This window comes from Bombus flavifrons, chromosome 3 (assembly GCF_040668555.2).
Source record: "Bombus flavifrons isolate JBK064 chromosome 3, iyBomFlav1_principal, whole genome shotgun sequence".
NCBI classification, from domain to species: Eukaryota; Metazoa; Arthropoda; class Insecta; order Hymenoptera; family Apidae; genus Bombus; species Bombus flavifrons.
In genome coordinates this window covers 5,013,650-5,034,486 of record NC_138444.1, presented here as the reverse complement: position 1 = coordinate 5,034,486, position 20,837 = coordinate 5,013,650, and the positions used below count along the sequence as shown (strand labels likewise).

Below are 20,837 nucleotides of genomic sequence, written 5' to 3'. Positions count from 1 at the left end.
TACAATTTAATCTTGCGTGTTTTGTATATTGTCTGCAATTTAAATATTTCACCAAAATTTAAAACGATAATAACAATGATACCACGCCATCAATCACAGATGTTACTGTAAGTAACCAAAAAATGAACATGGCGTCTACTTAACATTTGTTTTCACTTTAAACCTATTTTGTAATTTATGAAATCGCAATATCACTATACACATGTTTATTGAATTGTTTATTGAATGTACAAAAAAACGTATAAAATCAATGAATATGTCAAACAAGTGCACCGACCAATCGAATATTATATACAGTACATCCGTGTATTGAATAAAGATACTGATTCAAACATTCTTTTGCACAAAACATGAAAATTAGTTATTTTAAGGATAATAATGAATGTAATTTGTTTTAGAGTACTCACCTTGCCTCAATTTAGTGAGAACAGAGAACTATTTGAAACTGGAAATGGGCAAACCCCCTGCTACGATTTGACATAGACGACAGCTGTTTGTAGTTTGCAGCAGCAACGCTAGATTGCTCTTAATCATAATCACCAAGAAGCGGGAAAAATTATGAATTAAAAATGCCTTTTTCTACTTAAATATATAATTCTTATACATATTACGAAATTTAATAATTTTTGGAATAGAACAAATATGATTATAGTACTATTACATTCTTAACTGCAGATTATTATCTAATAATAATTATCTAATTATTATCTAATTAGAATATAATTCTTCATAATCAATTGCTATAATTATACTACTTAAATTACAGTATTTGTAATAATTTGAGTAAATCAGCTCAAAATCAAACAACTATTTGTATATGAAAGCCTTCCTTTCCCTCGTAATAAATACAATTTAAGTATGGCATTACCTTATTGCGGGAACACTTCAATTATTAGAACTTATATATATATACTTTAAACAAATGAATAAGATAGAATTTTGAAATGTCAAGTCTTTTATTATCAACATTATTAGTACAGTGAAACAGCTAATATAATACAATAAAATAGTGCCGTTTTATAATAGAGCGCCGTAAAGCTTTTTTTTTTACACGTAGTGTGGCGTTTAACATAATATTTTGTTTTTCTTCTCTTTCAATTAGACTTTCTCCTTTTTCATAAAGATACGTAAAGTTTAAGTTCTTTATCAATTTCTGGGTGAAGGGTTAACATCAATTGATTGAACTGGTTATCTCCAATTAATCTGCGTAAAGTAAGTAACTGAAATAAAAACAAAGATTTTTAATATATAACAAATACATAATTGAATTAGGAGGTTTCTAGCATATAATAGGTACATAATTGTAACTAAAAGTGAACTATCTTTTTACCTGATTTTGTAATGTATCTTTCAAAGATATACTAGGCAAAGGATCACTAAAATCAAGTCTTCTTTTTCGCTGTTCGTGTTTATTTCCATATTCTTCATCATCATGCTGAGATGGACTAGACTGCCCACTAATTGACAAAGATCTAAAATAAGTAAAAATGCTAACTTTTATAGCAGTATGATTTTTTATTGCAATTATATGTATTGTACGAATAATTTCTACGTACTCAATGGCATATCCAATATTTTCGCATCTTATGTCGTCAAGTTTGGTGATGTCATTGAGAGTTCCGACGATATTAGATATTATGAGTGGAAAATAATGAAGAACGCAGGGAGGACTATCAGGTCCAAGAAGTGAACAAAGTGCAAGAGCTAATAATTTACGTCTTTCTAGTAGAGGAATATATGGCATTCGATTAACCCATATACGTATTATTTCTCCCAATACAACTTCTTCTCTAACTTCGTTTCCACCCATTTTTCTGGTTAATTCGCTTATTACCTAAACGATTATTTTAATGCTTACACAAATTATATTAACAAATTGACAAATACATAAATACAATATATGAAATGTTAATACCTGTATAAAAATATCTTTGTAAAACCATAAAACTCTTGCCACGATAGATAAATACATAGTCATCGTCATCGTAACTTCTTCTTCCTTATACATATTTCTATTAAAATTCAAATAAATATTAATGTGTGTAACTTGTTATAACATACTGAAGCAACTATACTCACTCAAATATAGTTATTAAAACAGGTTTAATAAGTTCTGCACCTTGCCGAGGTGAAGCACATAAACATAGTTCAAACACTGTCATTATCATTACAACTCCTTCAGAGTTCAAATCTCCTAAAAGTGACCTAAGTGTTTCGATTATAATCGCTCCTCTTTGACTTAAAAATTCTTGGGGACTTAATATTACATATGCTTGAACTATATACAAACATAATTTTAAATGTTCAAATGATTTTTCTGAAAAATATAAAGATCATCAAGTTTTCTGGATGCTTATAAGAATCATTATCAAATAGAATTATTTACTAACCTAATACAGCAGGCAAATTTTTAGCCAGTTCCATTATAGCTAATGTTGGCGCAGCTGCATTTTGCAGTAAAGCTAACCATAATTGCAAGCCATCTTCTAACAAATAAACGTGACAATTTTGATTGACGTCACAACTTAATGCAATAACACCTACTACTAGTGGTTCTATAAGGACGCTTTCAGAACCTAAAGCCTAAAAAATAATTCAAATATTATCTATTATTTAAAATTTTCAATAAAATCATTGAGTTATATATTTGATTTATCAATATCAAGATCAATAATTTGATTTATATTAATATAGTTCAATTCATTAAACAATATAAAAAAAAATGTACCTTTTCCAGATGTACAAGTGTTGAAATTATAGCACATCTTAACATATTATGTTCTTCACATTCTTGCCAAAGTGCTGGCAAATATGAACTGAGGGCTCCAACAAGTGGGTTTATTTCACTACCAGCACGTTCAATCATAAATGATAATACGTATAACACATACATCTGAAAATTATTTAAAATATGTTTTTGTGAACTACAACAATATTTTGAAAGTAACATATAACAGTATATATATATACATATATATATATATACCTTGGTATCACATTCTTTTACTTCTTTTAGGAGCGAAAATAACAAAGAGAATGCTGGTTCTAAATATGGCGAGAATTCTTCCGGATTAAATTGAAAATCATCTATCGCAAGTTTTAAAGCATCGCTTGCTGCTAAACGAACACCCAGATCTTCTTCAGGACTCAAAACTTCAACCATAAGTTTGTATAATTCTGGTCTTAACTCTGTACTTAACTTTACAGCTGCAATTTTGTTACAATACAAAATTATTACATAATAAATCCTACTTGTTTAAAAAGCTGCACTTTACTTACTTGTCCAGCGCCCAATAAGCCAACATACTCGTCTTCTAATAATTCTATAATTATTACTTCGAATTTTCAACTCTTCTTTTAAGGTAGTTGAAAACCATTGATCAAAATTTACCTAATAAATAGAAGCGTGATAAACTGGATGACTGACTATTTACACTGATTTTTTTGTGATATTTTGTTCTCACCTCATCGTATAAATCAAATGCAGCCAAACCAACTGCATTATATACTGCATCTTTTACTAGAATAGCATGCAAATTATTCGGGTCAACTGGTTGATGATGTCTTTGCATTAATTCAACTAAAACTGGTACAAGAACTTCTCCAAAATGATGGAAAATTACTACAAACAGACACTCCGTACAAGGCTAAAGAAAATAAAATATTAATTATAAAGTAAATAAAAATGTATAATTTTACAATTATAATTCATTTATAAATATTTGTAAATAGTCGGCTATACAATATTTACCCTCAAACTATATTTCCATGATTCACCGCCATCATCGACAACTGAAAACAGTATAAATAAAAAATATAAAACATTGTATGTACATATATATATATATTCATATATGTATGTATGTATACAAATATTTACCAAAACTTTCTGGATCTGTATCCCATAATTCCAATTCAGCAGGTGTTAGAAGAAAATAATGTGTCACAAGCCTTGAACAAATTTCTGCTAATGTTTCAGGTGTAAAAAATTCTTGTCTCAATTGATTCGCTCTCAACGTTAACGGATTTTTCGTATCTGTATTAACAAATTTTCAAGCTTAATAAATCACACCCATAAATTTACAAAATACCATTATCCATCATGTATACCTTTGAGAACTTTAGCTGGTTTATAGTATGTAGATAATAAAATGCCTTTCATTAAATTTAAACACTGTATAACAAATCTTTCAAAAGCTAGAGCTTGACCAGCTTCAGTAAAACAATAAAAAACAGAAAATTCTAATGATGTTGGTATTAGTTCTACATAACAAAATGGATGCATTTCTAATACTCCTATTAATACTTTAGTTAAATGAATTATAAATTTATCGCATACTTCCATCTGTATACCTCTTGAAATTAATGTTTTTCCTAGAATTATATAAAAATCATTATTAAAAGAGACAAATATATAACTGATATTAAGGATAGTATCAGAGGAGAAATATACTAACGACATTCAAGACAAGTTCTTGCACGTTCAAAAACAATTTCTAAGAATGACATAGCATCATGGGATTCTGAAGGCTTATTAAACCCATTTACAATGAGTGTTCTAAGAATTCTCAATAGAAGTAATGCTTTTTCCAAAGCTTCCTGTATCTGATTTGTGTCTGCTCCATTTGATGCCATTATAAGAAAAGATTCTGTGTAAGTATTCCACACATTCAGAATAAAACTGAACACACTACTGGTTAATTCTTGGAAGAGTCGTCTGTCAGGAACTAAACGTTTAGAGGCTAAACACTTAACAACATGATGTAATATTAACAGTGCCCGATGCTGGGCCAAAGGATTTTGTCCTCTTATAACATCCAATAAGGTTGGAATTAATGAGCGCCATTCTCTAGGCCAATCATATCTGCACAACATTATTTCGTTTAACTTATTTTATGAATCACAGAGAAAAATAAACACAAATTATTTAATCAATATCAATTACCTTGCAATTTTAGCAATGAGAGCTGCCAATTGGATAGCTAACTGATTTACAGGTTCTTCAAAGTTTACTATTAAACGTTGTCTAAGAAATTCCTTTTCGTCATCTGCAATTCCACTGTAGTAATAATGCATGTTATTTAATTATTAATTTACATTAAGATGTTAATACTATTAGTCAAATTTGATTGCGTTAAAGAATACTTACTTCGGAGCATTCTTTCTCCAATATTTATCAACACCATTTTTGAAACATAAAATAGCCATCCATCTAATATTGATACTCAAGGAATGATTAGAAAACACATTCTGAAATAATTATTAATATTTTACTCACAATATAATAATTAGACTTTCGTTAGTAATGAAAATAAATAACCTAAAATAATCTTACATACATAAGCAAATAGTATATGCTTATATATGCTAGTTAAAATAAAAATGATCAAGATAAATTTTTGCCCCCTTACAATCTAATCAAATTTATTTTACATTTATTTATGCAACTTACATATAACGCAGTGTAGAATCCCCTTTCAGTTTCCCATTGTTTTAAAGTTTGTTCAGCTGGTTTCAAAATAGTGGGATCCTGACTACCCGCTTGTTGAAGGACTTCTATCACTGCGACATCCATCTTCCTACAAAAAATTAATATATTCAATGTTTTACATTAAATTCAAATAGCTCATTATTATTTGTTTTCCTCTAAAAAGATCAACTAAACTTAACTTTTTTCGGAAATATCTATGTATTAAATCAATACATGACGAAAATCATCAAAGACACTCTACATCAAAATGTCACACACGCCCGCAAGTCGGCATTTCAGAACGCTGCCCCCCTCCTGCTCTCGTCTCTTTCTACAAAATGACAGTTATTGTTATAGTGTAAACCACCTTATTACACGTAAAACTCGATTCTAGTCTAGATTTACTTATCCATTATTCATATATTGTCATAAGATATGATCAACCTATTATGATAATGTTATTTACTCATGTACTTAAGCAAAAATTCCAATTTTTCCAAAGAACTATCCCAGAACTAAAAACTAGTTCTTTCTAATAGACAACAATATAAATAATACTTTTGATAAAATATTTGGATATTTACTTATCCTTTAAAAATAAAGAAACAATAATGTTTCTTCTTGCATTTATATATTTTCTATATAATAAAATATCTACATACACATTAGTGATTTTAAATATTTGAAAGAAATGTTATTAATTCTCTTCACATCTGTTTGTCAGAGAAATGTAATTCGTTGGTGAATTAATTTACTACTAAAAATTTAAGTTATAATTTCTATGAAAACATAAATATTAATATGATTTGTTTACAGATTTATAAGGAGTTTGTTTATTGCTATTTTCACTTTAAAATTTCATTGGACTTAAACCGGATATCCGGTGCACGCACTCTACTACGCAGTCAGTGTCCGCTTGTGCGATATACGGTCTTTCTGTTTATAGCTCGCTGCATTACTTGATACTTGTCACAATGAAAGTACGTATCCAATAATAATTTCAAAATCTAACAAATATTACAAATAGTTACTATACAAATTTATATATTGAAATGCTATAAATAATTTTAGATATATATAATTTATGAAACATTCGTTTATCTGTATACTTAACCAATTTTGAAATATGACTTATTTTATTTATCTTCGACAAATCATAGTATCAAGCAAATCATATCCAAATGTAGATATCCTTATCCTACGATATCGTGTGAGAGACATGGTACGTCGATCGGGCCAAATATAAATAATACGTGTGAGAAACATGGTAAGTCATTCGGACCAAAAGTAAATAATACGTGTGAGAGACGTGGTACGTTCTTCGGGCTACACGCGACAAATACTAATTTTCTTGGCCGCATTCGGACATGCAGATATATTTTCTTGAAAAATATTAGAAAGGTACCCTCAAAAATGTCTTCAAAAAGAATATTAAGCGTTGTTGAGGACATTGAAAATTCAGCTAACATTGCAAAAAGTGATTTGATAGATATTTTAAATAGTGATAGTGATAGTAGTGATATTTCACTTCCTGTACGAAAACGTTGTAAGCGATTGATTATTGAAGATGATACCGACGATGAAGACCACAGTAATCATCAACAATCAGAGCTATGGATTTGGAAAGAAGAAACTAATGATCCAAAAATCTGGAACTATACAGAGATTCCTGGCATAAAAGTGGCAATTTTGAGTCAGTTAGGTGAAAACAAAAAAGAATTAGACTTTTTTAATATAATATTTGATAATATATTTTGGGAAAATATTGTCATGGAGACAAATCGATATGCAAACCAAATAATGAACAATGAAAGACTAAAAATAGATAAAACTTGGTTTCCTGTAGACTGTGGTGAAATCAAAATATATTTTGCACTATGTATAATAATGGCTGAAGTTAAAAAACCAACAATTCAAATGAATTGGTCTAAGAAAGCAGTTATAGAAACTCCAATTTTCAGAAAAACAATGCCGTTCAAAAGATTTCTGCAAATAACTAGATGTTTGCATTTTGCAGATAACAATTCAGCTAACAATACAGATAAATTATGTAAAATAAAACCTGTGATAAGTTTTTTGAATCAAAGATTTAAAGAAGTATAATGAGAAGCTGCAATGGAATACTGGCATTAAAATGGAAGGATATACGAGACATTTATATTCTTTCTTCAAAACACGAAACAGCAGAAATGACTGAAACAGAAAAAAATCAATTCAATTGTACTTCAAAACCAAAATGTGTCATTGAGTACAATAAAGGAATGATTGGAATTGACCGGCAAGATCGAATGCTAGCGTGCTTCCCTGTGATGAGGAAATGTATGGAAGAATACAGAAAAGTTTTCTTTTACCTCTTTGATATTGCTCTGTTTAACTCGTACATTTTATTCAACAAAATAGATACTAACAAAAAACAGACTTATGCTGAATATAGAATTGAAATAGCCCAATCATTACTAAAAAATGTACCATTACCAGAGTATAAACGAAAAGGACGATTATCGAATGGAGATTTACCAGAGAGACTACACGGGAAACATTGGGGTCATTTTCCCAAGCATATAGATCCAACACCATCGAAATCAAAGCCATCAAGAGCCTGTAAAGTTTGCACAAAACATAAAAAACGTAGTGAAACAACGTGGGAGTGCAAAAGATGTAAAGTTGCATTACATGTACCAATATGCTTTGAAAGATACCACACGATTGAAGATTATTAAATTTTTGTAAATTTTATTAAGACGTTCATAATTTAAAATATATGTCTCTTTAGAAATTGTAATAAAAATGTTATTGATATATTATTGACTTCAAGATAATAAATCTTGCTTGTCCAATGATCAGTTGGTAGTATTTATTTATCAAACATCTTGCAAAATAAAATTAATTGTGCCTTACACATGCATTTACAAAAAGGCATGAACCATTTGCATAATTTTGAACACTCAGCCAAATCGTGAAATGGTTCGACATTTGACCAGCCTTGTTGTTGCTTATGGCACGCACTATTGGAACTTAAATCATAAGGCAAGAGGCTAAATTTTCTTCATATGGAACATTAAAATTTACAATTTTCATTATTATACTATGAAAGTAAGCATAACCTCATTAAAATGTCTTAGACGTTTAACTTATATGTCACTGTACAAGTACAAACGGCCAACCTTTGTGAATATATTTTATGGCTATTATCAAGGAAAATATGCTTTATAAATATAAGTCAATTGAAGTCTTATTACAAGGTGATATATCTACTCTTATTTTATAACATAGTAATCACGAGTTTCTTACAATTCCCCTTGTAATTTGAATTTTTGTTCTAACTTTTTAATAAAGCTTTATGTGGCTATGTATATATAACATTTTTTATTTGATTATGTACATTGAATAAACTGACAAAGGCTGTTAAATCTTTGCACATTCTGTATGATATTTATGTGTTTTCTAGTTGAACGTATCATATCCTGCAACAGGATGTCAGAAACTGTTTGAAATCTCCGATGAGCATAAGTTGAGAATTTTTTATGAAAAGCGTATGGGTGCAGAAGTAGAGGCTGATGCTCTCGGTAACGAATGGAAGGGATATGTCGTTCGTATCTCCGGTGGCAATGATAAACAAGGATTTCCTATGAAACAGGGCGTTCTGACTAATGGTAACAAGCATTTTCTATTCTAATTTCGTTTGTAACAGCTTTATGTGTTTATGCATTTTATAGATTTGGTATAGTGCATTGATTTTAATTTTTTAAAAATTCCTGTAACTAGGGCGCGTACGTTTACTGCTCTCAAAAGGACATTCATGCTACAGACCTAGACGTGATGGTGAGCGTAAACGTAAATCTGTCCGTGGATGCATTGTCGATTCCAACCTTTCAGTACTCGCTCTCGTCATTGTCAAAAAAGGAGAAAAGGTATTAATTTGACTGTACTTTCTATCTATTATCCATGTTTCAGGGTGTATCTTAGAATTGACTTATTATCTTACGATACTATCGTAAACATGGAAGATTAACTATCGTGTTGATTTGGGAGACAGTGTCATGTAATTTACACTTTTTCTCAGTGTACAAGCGATACACTAAAAGTCAACATATCTATGGATGTAATGATCAGTGAGTTAAGTCATTAAGACGTTCACGCCGGCGCGTACCACCGGTGGCTCGCGCTCGAGTTTCACATCAGGCGGCGTGCACCTGACTCACACTTGAATGTTCCATCAGATGGTGTGTACCATCGAAAATGTAGTTCGTTTAGTAACTAGAAAAAGTCGCCATTTGGAATATTTGAAAATTTAAGTGGAAATTTAACGTCTATTAAATAAAAAAGAAGTAGGATTTATTTTATTTCATCTCAATATTATAAACTTAACTTAATTGTTTATTTATTTCTATGCAATTTTTAAAAGCATTTTAAACAAAGTGCTGGCTGGCTCTCACAACGATTGCAATATATCGTTACTTTTTTAGTTTTTTCCGTGGCATAATCTCTAATTTTTTTTTTATATAAGCATTTGTAACATCCCTTACATTTTTTTCTTGACTTTCTTACAGATCCTTTATGTGAATGGAGAAAATGTGAACATTTTGTGAAGGTATTTGCTTTTCAATAGCCATTTCTGCAATGTAGTGATTATTGGTCAAAGATGAACAATAATTTTTTTTCTCTAAATTGCAAAATATTAATATCTTTATTACATCGTCTTTGATATATGTACCACAGAATTATAAGGCAAGTCCCCCATATTAATTGTATAATAATTTTTTTGTACCATTTAACGGTTTTCCGTAAACAACTATAGTACGATATCATTTGATAGGATAAGTCATCACTCTTTTTTGCATTACTATAAAAAAAGTCATCAGGCTTTAGTTCTCCATTTTTTCCTTGAATAATTGCACAAATGTGATTCTTGGAAGTAGTAAACATATAAACTGGTCTTTTGTCAGTCCATTTAAAAAATTTAACTCTGCTACGATTTTCAAAACTCACAATGTGACCCCGTTTTTGTTTTTGTAACGCCCGTGGCGGTAGAAAATTTTTGTTTATTCTATAGTACCACAAATAAATGTTTTTTTTCTGCAAATGTTCTTCAACCAAAGGGACTCTCGTATAATAGCTATCTATAAATTGCATGTGGCCTTCAAATAATAATCCATATGAGCGCTGCCCCACGGCGGGAAATACAAAAAGCAGCGCCCACGTGAACGTGTTAAAGAACATTTTTAATGCTAAGAAGCATTTAATGTATAAGTTGATTAAATTCTTACAGGATATCCCGGATTTAACTGACAAGGAAGTCCCACGCCGTTTAGGACCCAAGAGAGCAAGCAAAATTCGCAAACTATTTAATTTATCCAAGGAAGATGATGTCCGTCGATTCGTTGTGAAACGACCAATTCAAAAAGAGGGCAAACCACAGCGGTCGAAAGCCCCTAAAATTCAACGTCTTATTACCCCACTTACACTCCAGGTTTGTACATATATGTATCTATATTGTATTGTTGTTTTGTTTCAGTTAAAATTTTCCAAAAGTATGGAGTTTATAATAAAATAAAAATATGTTTATATAGAGAAAGAGGCATAGACTGGCTCTAAAGAGGAGGCGTTGCTTGGCTCGCAAGCAACAAGCAGCAGAGTATGCGAAGCTGTTAGCACAACGGCAAAAGGAAGCTAAGAATAGACGTCAAGAAGAACTAAAGCGAAGACGTAGCGCATCTATGCGAGATTCCAAATCATCCAGTCAGTCTGCACCTACAATTCAAAAGTAAAAGACTGCAATGTTACGATCTAATAAAATATGAAACTAATAAATTGTGTATAAATATGTTGTAATACTTTGTTGGCCTCACTTATATGTTCCATATTCGTAATATTCATTTACTCACTACTATACTCATTTAAATTTATACAGCATATACGTAAGGTAGAGGCTTATCATTTTAATTAATTAGTAATTTTTAAAGATTCTGAAAGGATTTAGGCCGAGTTATAGTGTTTAGCAACATCAACGGTAATTTTAATAGTATTCTTATTTTAAGACGAATATCGAATTTAATTTCTTAACATTGTACTAAAGTTTAGTTCTAGCAGATTCTAAATTTATTAAATTCGGTAAAATTTTTTTACCGAAAAAATGTTTACAGCAAAATAATCTTTTGTCTGATACTTTTTGTTTTAATTTCACATACATTTTTTATATAAAGACGTCACAATATATTCCATATCCTATTTGATATTCTGTAATGAACCTAACTCTTCAATTTCGAATAATATATACAGAGATACATATGTAGATTTTAGATAAAGTATGTATAATCTGTATATTGCAGCTGTGGCAGTCAAATAATGTTTACGTTTACTACCTCGTCTCGTTAAATAGACATTATATATAAGCATAATCTACATAACCTCATTATTTGTACACTAAGTAACAATTTTGTTTATGTTATAATTGATTGATCAATGAAAAGTCTATTATTAATTTAATTTTTAGTTTCCCTATTTACTCGTAATTATTGTTGACGATATAATTTAAAATTTTAATGAAGTACAAAATGATTTAATCATATTAAAATCATATGTATGAATAGGACTGAAAATACATTAATTAAACAACTTATTGCTATTCTTTCTCTTTCTACAAAATGTCAGTTATTGCCATAGTGTAAACTAGCTTATCACGCGCAAAACGCGATTCTACTCTCGATTTATTTATCCATTATTCATATATCGTCATATACGATCAATCTATTATAATAATGTTATTTATTCATGTACTCAAGCAAAAATTCCAATTTTTCCAAAGAACTATCCCAGAACTAAAAACTAGTTCTTTCTAATAGACAACAATATAAATAATACTTTTGATAAAATATTTGGATATTTACTTATCCTTTAAAAATAAAGAAACAATAATGTTTCTTCTTGCATTTATATATTTTCTATATAATAAAATATCTACATACACATTAGTGATTTTAAATATTTGAAAGAAATGTTATTAATTTTCATCACATCTGTCTGTCAGAGAAATATAATTCGTTGATGAACTAATTTAACATTAAAAATTTAAGTTTTATGTAATTACTATATAAACATAAATATTAATATGGTTTGTTTACAGATTTGTACAGAGTTTGTTTATTGTTATTTTCACTTTAATATTTCATTGGACTTAAACCGGATATCCGGTTAACGCACTCACAGTACGCACGCAGTGTCCGTTAATGCGACATCCTATCTTTCTGTTTATAGCTCGCAGTGCTGTTTTATACTTGTCGAAACGAAGGTACGCATCCAGTAATAATTTCAGAATCTAACAAATATTACAAACAATTACTATACAAATTTATATATTGAAATGCTATAAATAATTTTAGATATATATAATTTATGAAACATTCGTTTATCTGTATACTTAACCAATTTTGAAATATGACACATTTTATTTAACTTTGACATTATAAACAACATTAAGCAAGTCATATTCTAACGAGGAATACTTAAATTTTCTTCAGAGCATTAAAATTTACAATTTTCATTATTATACTATGAAAGTAAGCATAACCTCATTAAAATGTCTTAGACGTTTAACTTATATGTCACTGTACAAGTACAAACGGCCAACCTTTGTGAATATATTTTATGGCTATTATCAAGGAAAATATGCTTTATAAATATAAGTCAATTGAAGTCTTATTACAAGGTGATATATCTACTCTTATTTTATAACATAGTAATCACGAGTTTCTTACAATTCCCCTTGTAATTTGAATTTTTGTTCTAACTTTTTAATAAAGCTTTATGTGGCTATGTATATATAACATTTTTTATTTGATTATGTACATTGAATAAACTGACAAAGGCTGTTAAATCTTTGCACATTCTGTATGATATTTATGTGTTTTCTAGTTGAACGTATCATATCCTGCAACAGGATGTCAGAAACTGTTTGAAATCTCCGATGAGCATAAGTTGAGAATTTTTTATGAAAAGCGTATGGGTGCAGAAGTAGAGGCTGATGCTCTCGGTAACGAATGGAAGGGATATGTCGTTCGTATCTCCGGCGGCAATGATAAACAAGGATTTCCTATGAAACAGGGCGTTCTGACTAATGGTAACAAGCATTTTCTATTCTAATTTCGTTTGTAACAGCTTTATGTGTTTATGCATTTTATAGATTTGGTATAGTGCATTGATTTTAATTTTTTAAAAATTCCTGTAACTGGGGCGCGTACGTTTACTGCTCTCAAAAGGACATTCATGCTACAGACCTAGACGTGATGGTGAGCGTAAACGTAAATCTGTCCGTGGATGCATTGTCGATTCCAACCTTTCAGTACTCGCTCTCGTCATTGTCAAAAAAGGAGAAAAGGTATTAATTTGACTGTACTTTCTATCTATTATCCATGTTTCAGGGTGTATCTTAGAATTGACTTATTATCTTACGATACTATCGTAAACATGGAAGATTAACTATCGTGTTGATTTGGGAGACAGTGTCATGTAATTTACACTTTTTCTCAGTGTACAAGCGATACACTAAAAGTCAACATATCTATGGATGTAATGATCAGTGAGTTAAGTCATTAAGACGTTCACGCCGGCGCGTACCACCGGTGGCTCGCGCTCGAGTTTCACATCAGGCGGCGTGCACCTGACTCACACTTGAATGTTCCATCAGATGGTGTGTACCATCGAAAATGTAGTTCGTTTAGTAACTAGAAAAAGTCGCCATTTGGAATATTTGAAAATTTAAGTGGAAATTTAACGTCTATTAAATAAAAAAGAAGTAGGATTTATTTTATTTCATCTCAATATTATAAACTTAACTTAATTGTTTATTTATTTCTATGCAATTTTTAAAAGCATTTTAAACAAAGTGCTGGCTGGCTCTCACAACGATTGCAATATATCGTTACTTTTTTAGTTTTTTCCGTGGCATAATCTCTAATTTTTTTTTTATATAAGCATTTGTAACATCCCTTACATTTTTTTCTTGACTTTCTTACAGATCCTTTATGTGAATGGAGAAAATGTGAACATTTTGTGAAGGTATTTGCTTTTCAATAGCCATTTCTGCAATGTAGTGATTATTGGTCAAAGATGAACAATAATTTTTTTTCTCTAAATTGCAAAATATTAATATCTTTATTACATCGTCTTTGATATATGTACCACAGAATTATAAGGCAAGTCCCCCATATTAATTGTATAATAATTTTTTTGTACCATTTAACGGTTTTCCGTAAACAACTATAGTACGATATCATTTGATAGGATAAGTCATCACTCTTTTTTGCATTACTATAAAAAAAGTCATCAGGCTTTAGTTCTCCATTTTTTCCTTGAATAATTGCACAAATGTGATTCTTGGAAGTAGTAAACATATAAACTGGTCTTTTGTCAGTCCATTTAAAAAATTTAACTCTGCTACGATTTTCAAAACTCACAATGTGACCCCGTTTTTGTTTTTGTAACGCCCGTGGCGGTAGAAAATTTTTGTTTATTCTATAGTACCACAAATAAATGTTTTTTTTCTGCAAATGTTCTTCAACCAAAGGGACTCTCGTATAATAGCTATCTATAAATTGCATGTGGCCTTCAAATAATAATCCATATGAGCGCTGCCCCACGGCGGGAAATACAAAAAGCAGCGCCCACGTGAACGTGTTAAAGAACATTTTTAATGCTAAGAAGCATTTAATGTATAAGTTGATTAAATTCTTACAGGATATCCCGGATTTAACTGACAAGGAAGTCCCACGCCGTTTAGGACCCAAGAGAGCAAGCAAAATTCGCAAACTATTTAATTTATCCAAGGAAGATGATGTCCGTCGATTCGTTGTGAAACGACCAATTCAAAAAGAGGGCAAACCACAGCGGTCGAAAGCCCCTAAAATTCAACGTCTTATTACCCCACTTACACTCCAGGTTTGTACATATATGTATCTATATTGTATTGTTGTTTTGTTTCAGTTAAAATTTTCCAAAAGTATGGAGTTTATAATAAAATAAAAATATGTTTATATAGAGAAAGAGGCATAGACTGGCTCTAAAGAGGAGGCGTTGCTTGGCTCGCAAGCAACAAGCAGCAGAGTATGCGAAGCTGTTAGCACAACGGCAAAAGGAAGCTAAGAATAGACGTCAAGAAGAACTAAAGCGAAGACGTAGCGCATCTATGCGAGATTCCAAATCATCCAGTCAGTCTGCACCTACAATTCAAAAGTAAAAGACTGCAATGTTACGATCTAATAAAATATGAAACTAATAAATTGTGTATAAATATGTTATATATAAACCTATTAAATGTAAGTTGTATATAAGCCTAATAAATATTTATATTTTTGTTGTAATTTTTGTTGTAATATATTTACTTATATGTTCCATATTCATAATGTTCATATATACACTATTATACTTGAACTTTCGCACGTTTGCGGGAAGACGCGATCTCGAAGAAACGCGCCAACGGGAGTGGTAAATTCCCGTTACGATTTGAGTAATTGACGCCACGAAGATGAACGCTTTGTCTAACAAAGGTATGGAGTAATTCTATAGCTCTCCTTAAAAGAAATATTTGTAGCGGCACGCGACAGTAAACATCCCAACGGTTTCTGTAACGTAGCACGCCAAACGCAGACACTATTCTTCTGGTATGATGGTTACCAGATGCAGACGCATCTCCACAGTACATATTCAGCTAGTCTGAGGGCCGTTATAAACATTAAGATCTATTACCTAAAGTCCTTCAAACAGACAAACAGTCTTTGTCCCAACTACGGGAAAATAGGGGAGATGTATTTTTCAACAAACGAAGCTTCCCGCTAGCAACATTCCCTGAAGGACCGCTAGCATACTTTTCTAGCCACCGACATGGAAATTGAACAATTAACAGCAACGTTAATTTCCAACACTATCCGAACGAAGGCTATCCTAGACGAATCCGATGATCTCGTGTCATTAGAAACACCCCACCATAGTTTGACTCTGTGGCATCATCGGGACGGAAAGTCATTCTCTCTTGCGACCTCATCGACGAAAAGAGTAACACCTAACGATCAGTGAATATTACGCGTTTTTTTAACAAAGAGTCCGACTTAGATTTTGTGAGTACGTACGCTATGATCCCGTTGATCGCGCATGCGTTATCGAACCTAAGGCCATTGGCACAAGTGTTGCGAGCGCCTAATCGCCGTGGTTGATTGTCAAGTCTGTGGTATCCATACTCGTGTTAATAAACCGTATCTTTGTTATACAACAACGATGGCAAATTCCAATGATGATTCACCAAACACCCACAACCCTATCAATAAAGCCACCCCGACATATAGAATTACTTTACAACAATTACGTTTTATGGTTTTATGTTATATAGTATAACATTATACAGTATCACGTTATATAGTATAACGCTATATGGTATAACGTTATAGCGTATTACGTTATATAGTATTACGTTATATGGTATAACGTTATAACGTATTTTGTTATGTAGCATAACGTTATATGGTATACCGTTATAACGTATTACGTTATATAGTATAACGTTATATGGTATGACGTTATAACGTAATTCCATATATGGTATAACGTTATATGGTATAACGTTATAACGTATTGCGTTATATAGTACAAGGTTATATGGTATAACGTTATAACGTAATACGTTGTATGGTATAACGTTATAAAGTATTACGTTATATAGTATTACGTTATATGGAATAACGCTATAACGTAATCCGTTATATGGTATAACGTTATAACGTATTACATTATATTGTATTACGTTATATGGTATAACGTTATAACGTATTACATTATATTGTATTACGTTATATGGTATAACGTTATAACGTATTAATTTGTATGGTATAACGTTATTTCGTATTACTTTATATTGTATAACGTTATATGGTATAACCTTATAACGTAATACGTCATATAGTATAACGTTATAGCGTATTACGTTATATAGTAATACGTTATATGGTATAACGTTATAACGTATTACGTTATATAGTATAACATTATAGCGTATTACGTTATATATGTCGGAGATGAAAGGGACATCGGAGTCTTCCCTTTGGAACCCCGCGAAAATCCCTTAACACCGTAATCTAGATTCTATCATAGGCGTAACTAAACAATTGTCGTCTTTCGATCCGATTGTATTTGTTCAAGATTTGTGATAATGAGCTTGGGCTCGAGGCGATAGCCAGTCGCCGAACGTAGCCGCGGTCACGGGATGAACGCTTTGCCTAACAAAGGTATGAAGTAATTCTATAGCTCTCCTTAAAAGAAATATCTCTGGCGACACACGACAGTAAACATTCCAACGGTCTCTGTCCCGTGGCCACACGCAATCCCTATTCTTCGAGTAAGATGATTGCCAGATGTCGATGTGTCCCTTCAGTACGTGATCAGCTAGCCCGAGGGCCGTTATAAACACTAAGATCTAGTTACCTAAAGTCCTTCAAACAGATAAATAGTCTTTGTCCCAACTACGGGAAGATAGGGGAGATCTATTTTTTTCAACGAACGGCGTCTCCCACTAGCAACTTTCCCTCGAGGGCGGCTAGCATCTTTTCTAACCACCGATATGGAGATTGACCAATTAGCAGCAACGTTAATTTCCCTTACTTTCTGAACGAAGACTATCCTCGACGAATCCGATGATGTCGTGTCCTTAGACACACCCCATCATAGTTCTCCTCTGCAGCATCATCGCGACGAAAAGTCATTCTCTCGCGAGATCGTATTAGCGACTCACTTAGCGTCTGTACGCTCGGTGGATATTCCCCGTTTTAACAAAGAGTCCGACTTAGATTTTGTGGGCACGTTCATCCATCACCCCGTCGACCGCGGATTCGTTATTGAACCTAGGATCATTATCATTAGTTTCTCGAGTGTCTAATTGCAACAGTTACATGTCCAATTCCATAATAATCGTATCTGCACTAGTCAATGTCTTCTGTATAGCTTATCGACAATGCGTAAACCAAACGACGATTCGTTTCACGCCCCTAATCCTAATTCCAATGCAAACCCGACATATAGTATAAGGTTATATGGTATAACGTTATAACGTAATTCGTTAAATGCTATAACGTTATATGGCAAAACGTTATAACGTATTACGTTATATAGTGTAACGATATATGGTATAACGTTATAACGTATTACGTTATATAGTATGACGTTATAACGTATTACATTATATTGTATTACGTTATATGGTATAACGTTATAACGTATTAATTTGTATGGTATAACGTTATTTCGTATTACTTTATATTGTATAACGTTATATGGTATAACCTTATAACGTAATACGTCATATGGTATAACGTTATAGCGTATTACGTTATATAGTATTACGTTATATGGTATACCGTTATAACGTATTACGTTATATAGTATAACGTTATATGGTATGACGTTATAACGTATAATATTACGTTATGTAGTATAACGTTATATGTAGTATAACGTAACGTATTACGTTGTTTAATATACCGTTATATGGTATAACGTCATAACGTAATACGTTATGTAATATACCGTTATATGGTATAACGTAATAATGTATTACGTTATATAGTATAACGTTATATAGTATAACGTTATAACGTAGCAAGTTGTATTTTTATAACGTTGTTACGTATTACTTTTTATAGTATAACGTTATGTGGTATAACGTTATAACGTAATACGTTGTATGGTATAACTTCATAACTTATTACGTTATATAGTATAACGCTATATGGTGTAACGTTATAACGTATTACGTTGTATGGTATAACGATATAACGTAATACGTTATATGGTGTAGCCTTATATGGCATGACGTTATAACGTAATACGTTATATGGTATAACGTTATAACGTATTACATTATATAGTATTACGTTATATGTTATAACGTTATAACGTAATTCGTTAAATGCTATAACGTTATATGGCAAAACGTTATAACGTATTACGTTATATAGTATAACGATATATGGTATAACGTTATAACGTATTACGTTATATAATATTCCGTTATATGGTATAACGTTATAACGTAGTGAGTTGTATTTTTATAATGTTGTTACGTATTACTTTTTATAGTATAACGTTATGTGGTATAACGTTATAACGTAATACATTATATGGTACAAAGTTAAAACGTATTACGTTATATCGTAATACGTCATGTGTTATAACGTTATACCTTATTACGTTATGTAGTATTACATTAGATGGTATCACGTTATATGGAACAACGTAGTAACGTTATACATTATATGGTATAATGTTACAACGTATTAAGTTATATAGTATATCATTATGTGGTATAACGTTCTAACGTAATACGTTATATGGTATAACGTTATAACGTATTACGTTATATGGTATAACGTTATAACCTATTACGTTACGTAGTATAACGTTATATGGTATGACGTTATAACGTAATACGTTATATGGTATAACGTTATAACGTATTGCGTTATATACTATAACGTTATATGCTATAATGTTATAACGTAATACTTTGTATGGTATAACGTTATAACGTATTACGTTATAGAGCATAACGTTATATGGTATAACGTTATAACGTATTACGTTATATAGTATAACGTTATATGGTATAACGTTATAACGTAAGACGTTATATGGTATAACGTTATGTGGTATAACGTTATAACGTATTACGTTATATAATATGCCGTTATACGGTATAACTTTATAACGTATTACGTTATATAGTATAACGTTATATGGTATAAAGTTATAACGTAGCAAGTTGTATTCTTATAACGTTGTTACGTATTACTTTTTATAGTATAACGTTATGTGGTATAACGTTATAACGTATTACGTCATATGGTATAGCGTTATAGCGTATTACGTTATATAGTATTACGTTATATGGTATAACGTTATATGGTATACCGTTATTACGTATTTCGTTATATGGTATAACGTTATAACGCATTACGTTATGTAGTACAAGGTTATTAGGTATAACGTTATAACGTATTACGTTATATGGTATAACGTTATGTGGTATAACGTTATAACGTATTACGTTATATAATATGCCGTTATACGGTATAACTTTATAACGTATTACGTTATATAGTATAACGTTATATGGTATAAAGTTATAACGTAGCAAGTTGTATTCTTATAACGTTGTTACGTATTACTTTTTATAGTATAACGTTATGTGGTATAACGTTATAACGTATTACGTCATATGGTATAGCGTTATAGCGTATTACGTTATATAGTATTACGTTATATGGTATAACGTTATAACGTATTTCATTATGTAGTATAACGTTATATGGTATACCGTTGTAACGTATTA

General features: G+C 31.0%; 4 protein-coding genes across 7 annotated transcripts in view; 2 read left to right on the top strand and 2 right to left on the bottom strand.

Annotated features, from left to right (window-relative positions):
- Nucleotides 1-499, bottom strand: part of EndoA (SH3 domain containing GRB2 like, endophilin-A) — a 28,082-nt gene extending 27,583 nt beyond the window's left edge. The window contains exon 1 of the mRNA XM_069132932.1: nucleotides 408-499. The gene's annotated coding sequence lies outside the window, so the exon portion shown is untranslated. The remainder of the gene's footprint in view (nucleotides 1-407) is intronic.
- A 438-nt stretch (nucleotides 500-937) lies between these two features.
- On the bottom strand, nucleotides 938-5,820 carry Impbeta11 (importin beta11). 3 transcript variants are annotated; one of them, XM_069132826.1, is made up of 18 exons: nucleotides 5,671-5,820; nucleotides 5,453-5,579; nucleotides 5,150-5,250; nucleotides 4,946-5,059; nucleotides 4,458-4,864; nucleotides 4,111-4,374; nucleotides 3,881-4,036; nucleotides 3,752-3,792; nucleotides 3,465-3,647; nucleotides 3,280-3,391; nucleotides 2,987-3,207; nucleotides 2,729-2,893; nucleotides 2,391-2,583; nucleotides 2,080-2,317; nucleotides 1,916-2,012; nucleotides 1,557-1,834; nucleotides 1,331-1,457; nucleotides 938-1,220 (listed from the first exon to the last, which is right to left on the bottom strand). In XM_069132826.1, the coding sequence occupies exons 2-18, from the start codon at nucleotides 5,573-5,575 to the stop codon at nucleotides 1,116-1,118; spliced, it is 2,925 nt and encodes a 974-aa protein (XP_068988927.1). In that variant the 5' UTR covers nucleotides 5,576-5,579; nucleotides 5,671-5,820; the 3' UTR covers nucleotides 938-1,115. The 3 variants fall into 3 exon arrangements, with proteins under 3 accessions (XP_068988927.1, XP_068988924.1, XP_068988925.1); XM_069132823.1 differs by having other exon boundaries at nucleotides 1,331-1,472; nucleotides 5,671-5,819; XM_069132824.1 differs by having other exon boundaries at nucleotides 1,331-1,472; nucleotides 5,453-5,575; nucleotides 5,666-5,791.
- Nucleotides 5,821-6,323: 503 nt separating this feature from the next.
- LOC138190195 (small ribosomal subunit protein eS6-like) lies at nucleotides 6,324-11,302 on the top strand. Of its 2 annotated transcripts, none has more exons than XM_069132827.1 (5): nucleotides 6,324-6,450; nucleotides 8,919-9,123; nucleotides 9,236-9,381; nucleotides 10,740-10,940; nucleotides 11,041-11,302. In XM_069132827.1, the coding sequence occupies exons 1-5, from the start codon at nucleotides 6,445-6,447 to the stop codon at nucleotides 11,236-11,238; spliced, it is 756 nt and encodes a 251-aa protein (XP_068988928.1). In that variant the 5' UTR covers nucleotides 6,324-6,444; the 3' UTR covers nucleotides 11,239-11,302. The 2 variants fall into 2 exon arrangements, with proteins under 2 accessions (XP_068988928.1, XP_068988929.1); XM_069132828.1 differs by lacking the exon at nucleotides 6,324-6,450 and adding an exon at nucleotides 6,620-6,737.
- Nucleotides 11,303-13,005: 1,703 nt separating this feature from the next.
- On the top strand, nucleotides 13,006-15,757 carry LOC138177949 (small ribosomal subunit protein eS6-like). Its single transcript, XM_069109309.1, has 5 exons — nucleotides 13,006-13,026; nucleotides 13,382-13,583; nucleotides 13,696-13,844; nucleotides 15,203-15,403; nucleotides 15,504-15,757. The coding sequence occupies exons 1-5, from the start codon at nucleotides 13,021-13,023 to the stop codon at nucleotides 15,699-15,701; spliced, it is 756 nt and encodes a 251-aa protein (XP_068965410.1). The 5' UTR covers nucleotides 13,006-13,020; the 3' UTR covers nucleotides 15,702-15,757.
- The last annotated feature ends 5,080 nt before the right edge of the window (nucleotides 15,758-20,837 follow it).

Excerpts from the sequence above, each read along its gene's own strand:
- LOC138177949 (XM_069109309.1), top strand. Across the intron at positions 13,584-13,695 it reads GAAACAGGGCGTTCTGACTA|TGGGGCGCGTACGTTTACTG; the intron begins ATGGTAACAAGC and ends AATTCCTGTAAC. Across the intron at positions 13,845-15,202 it reads TTGTCAAAAAAGGAGAAAAG|GATATCCCGGATTTAACTGA; the intron begins GTATTAATTTGA and ends AAATTCTTACAG.
- Impbeta11 (XM_069132823.1), bottom strand. The coding sequence starts at position 5,575 with ATGGATGTCGCAGTGATAGAAGTCCTTCAACAAGCGGGTAGTCAGGAT. Across the intron at positions 5,251-5,452 it reads GATTCTACACTGCGTTATAT|AATGTGTTTTCTAATCATTC; the intron begins GTAAGTTGCATA and ends TAATTATTTCAG. Across the intron at positions 2,318-2,390 it reads AAATTTGCCTGCTGTATTAG|AAAAATCATTTGAACATTTA; the intron begins GTTAGTAAATAA and ends TATATTTTTCAG.
- LOC138190195 (XM_069132827.1), top strand. Across the intron at positions 9,382-10,739 it reads TTGTCAAAAAAGGAGAAAAG|GATATCCCGGATTTAACTGA; the intron begins GTATTAATTTGA and ends AAATTCTTACAG. Across the intron at positions 10,941-11,040 it reads TTACCCCACTTACACTCCAG|AGAAAGAGGCATAGACTGGC; the intron begins GTTTGTACATAT and ends ATGTTTATATAG.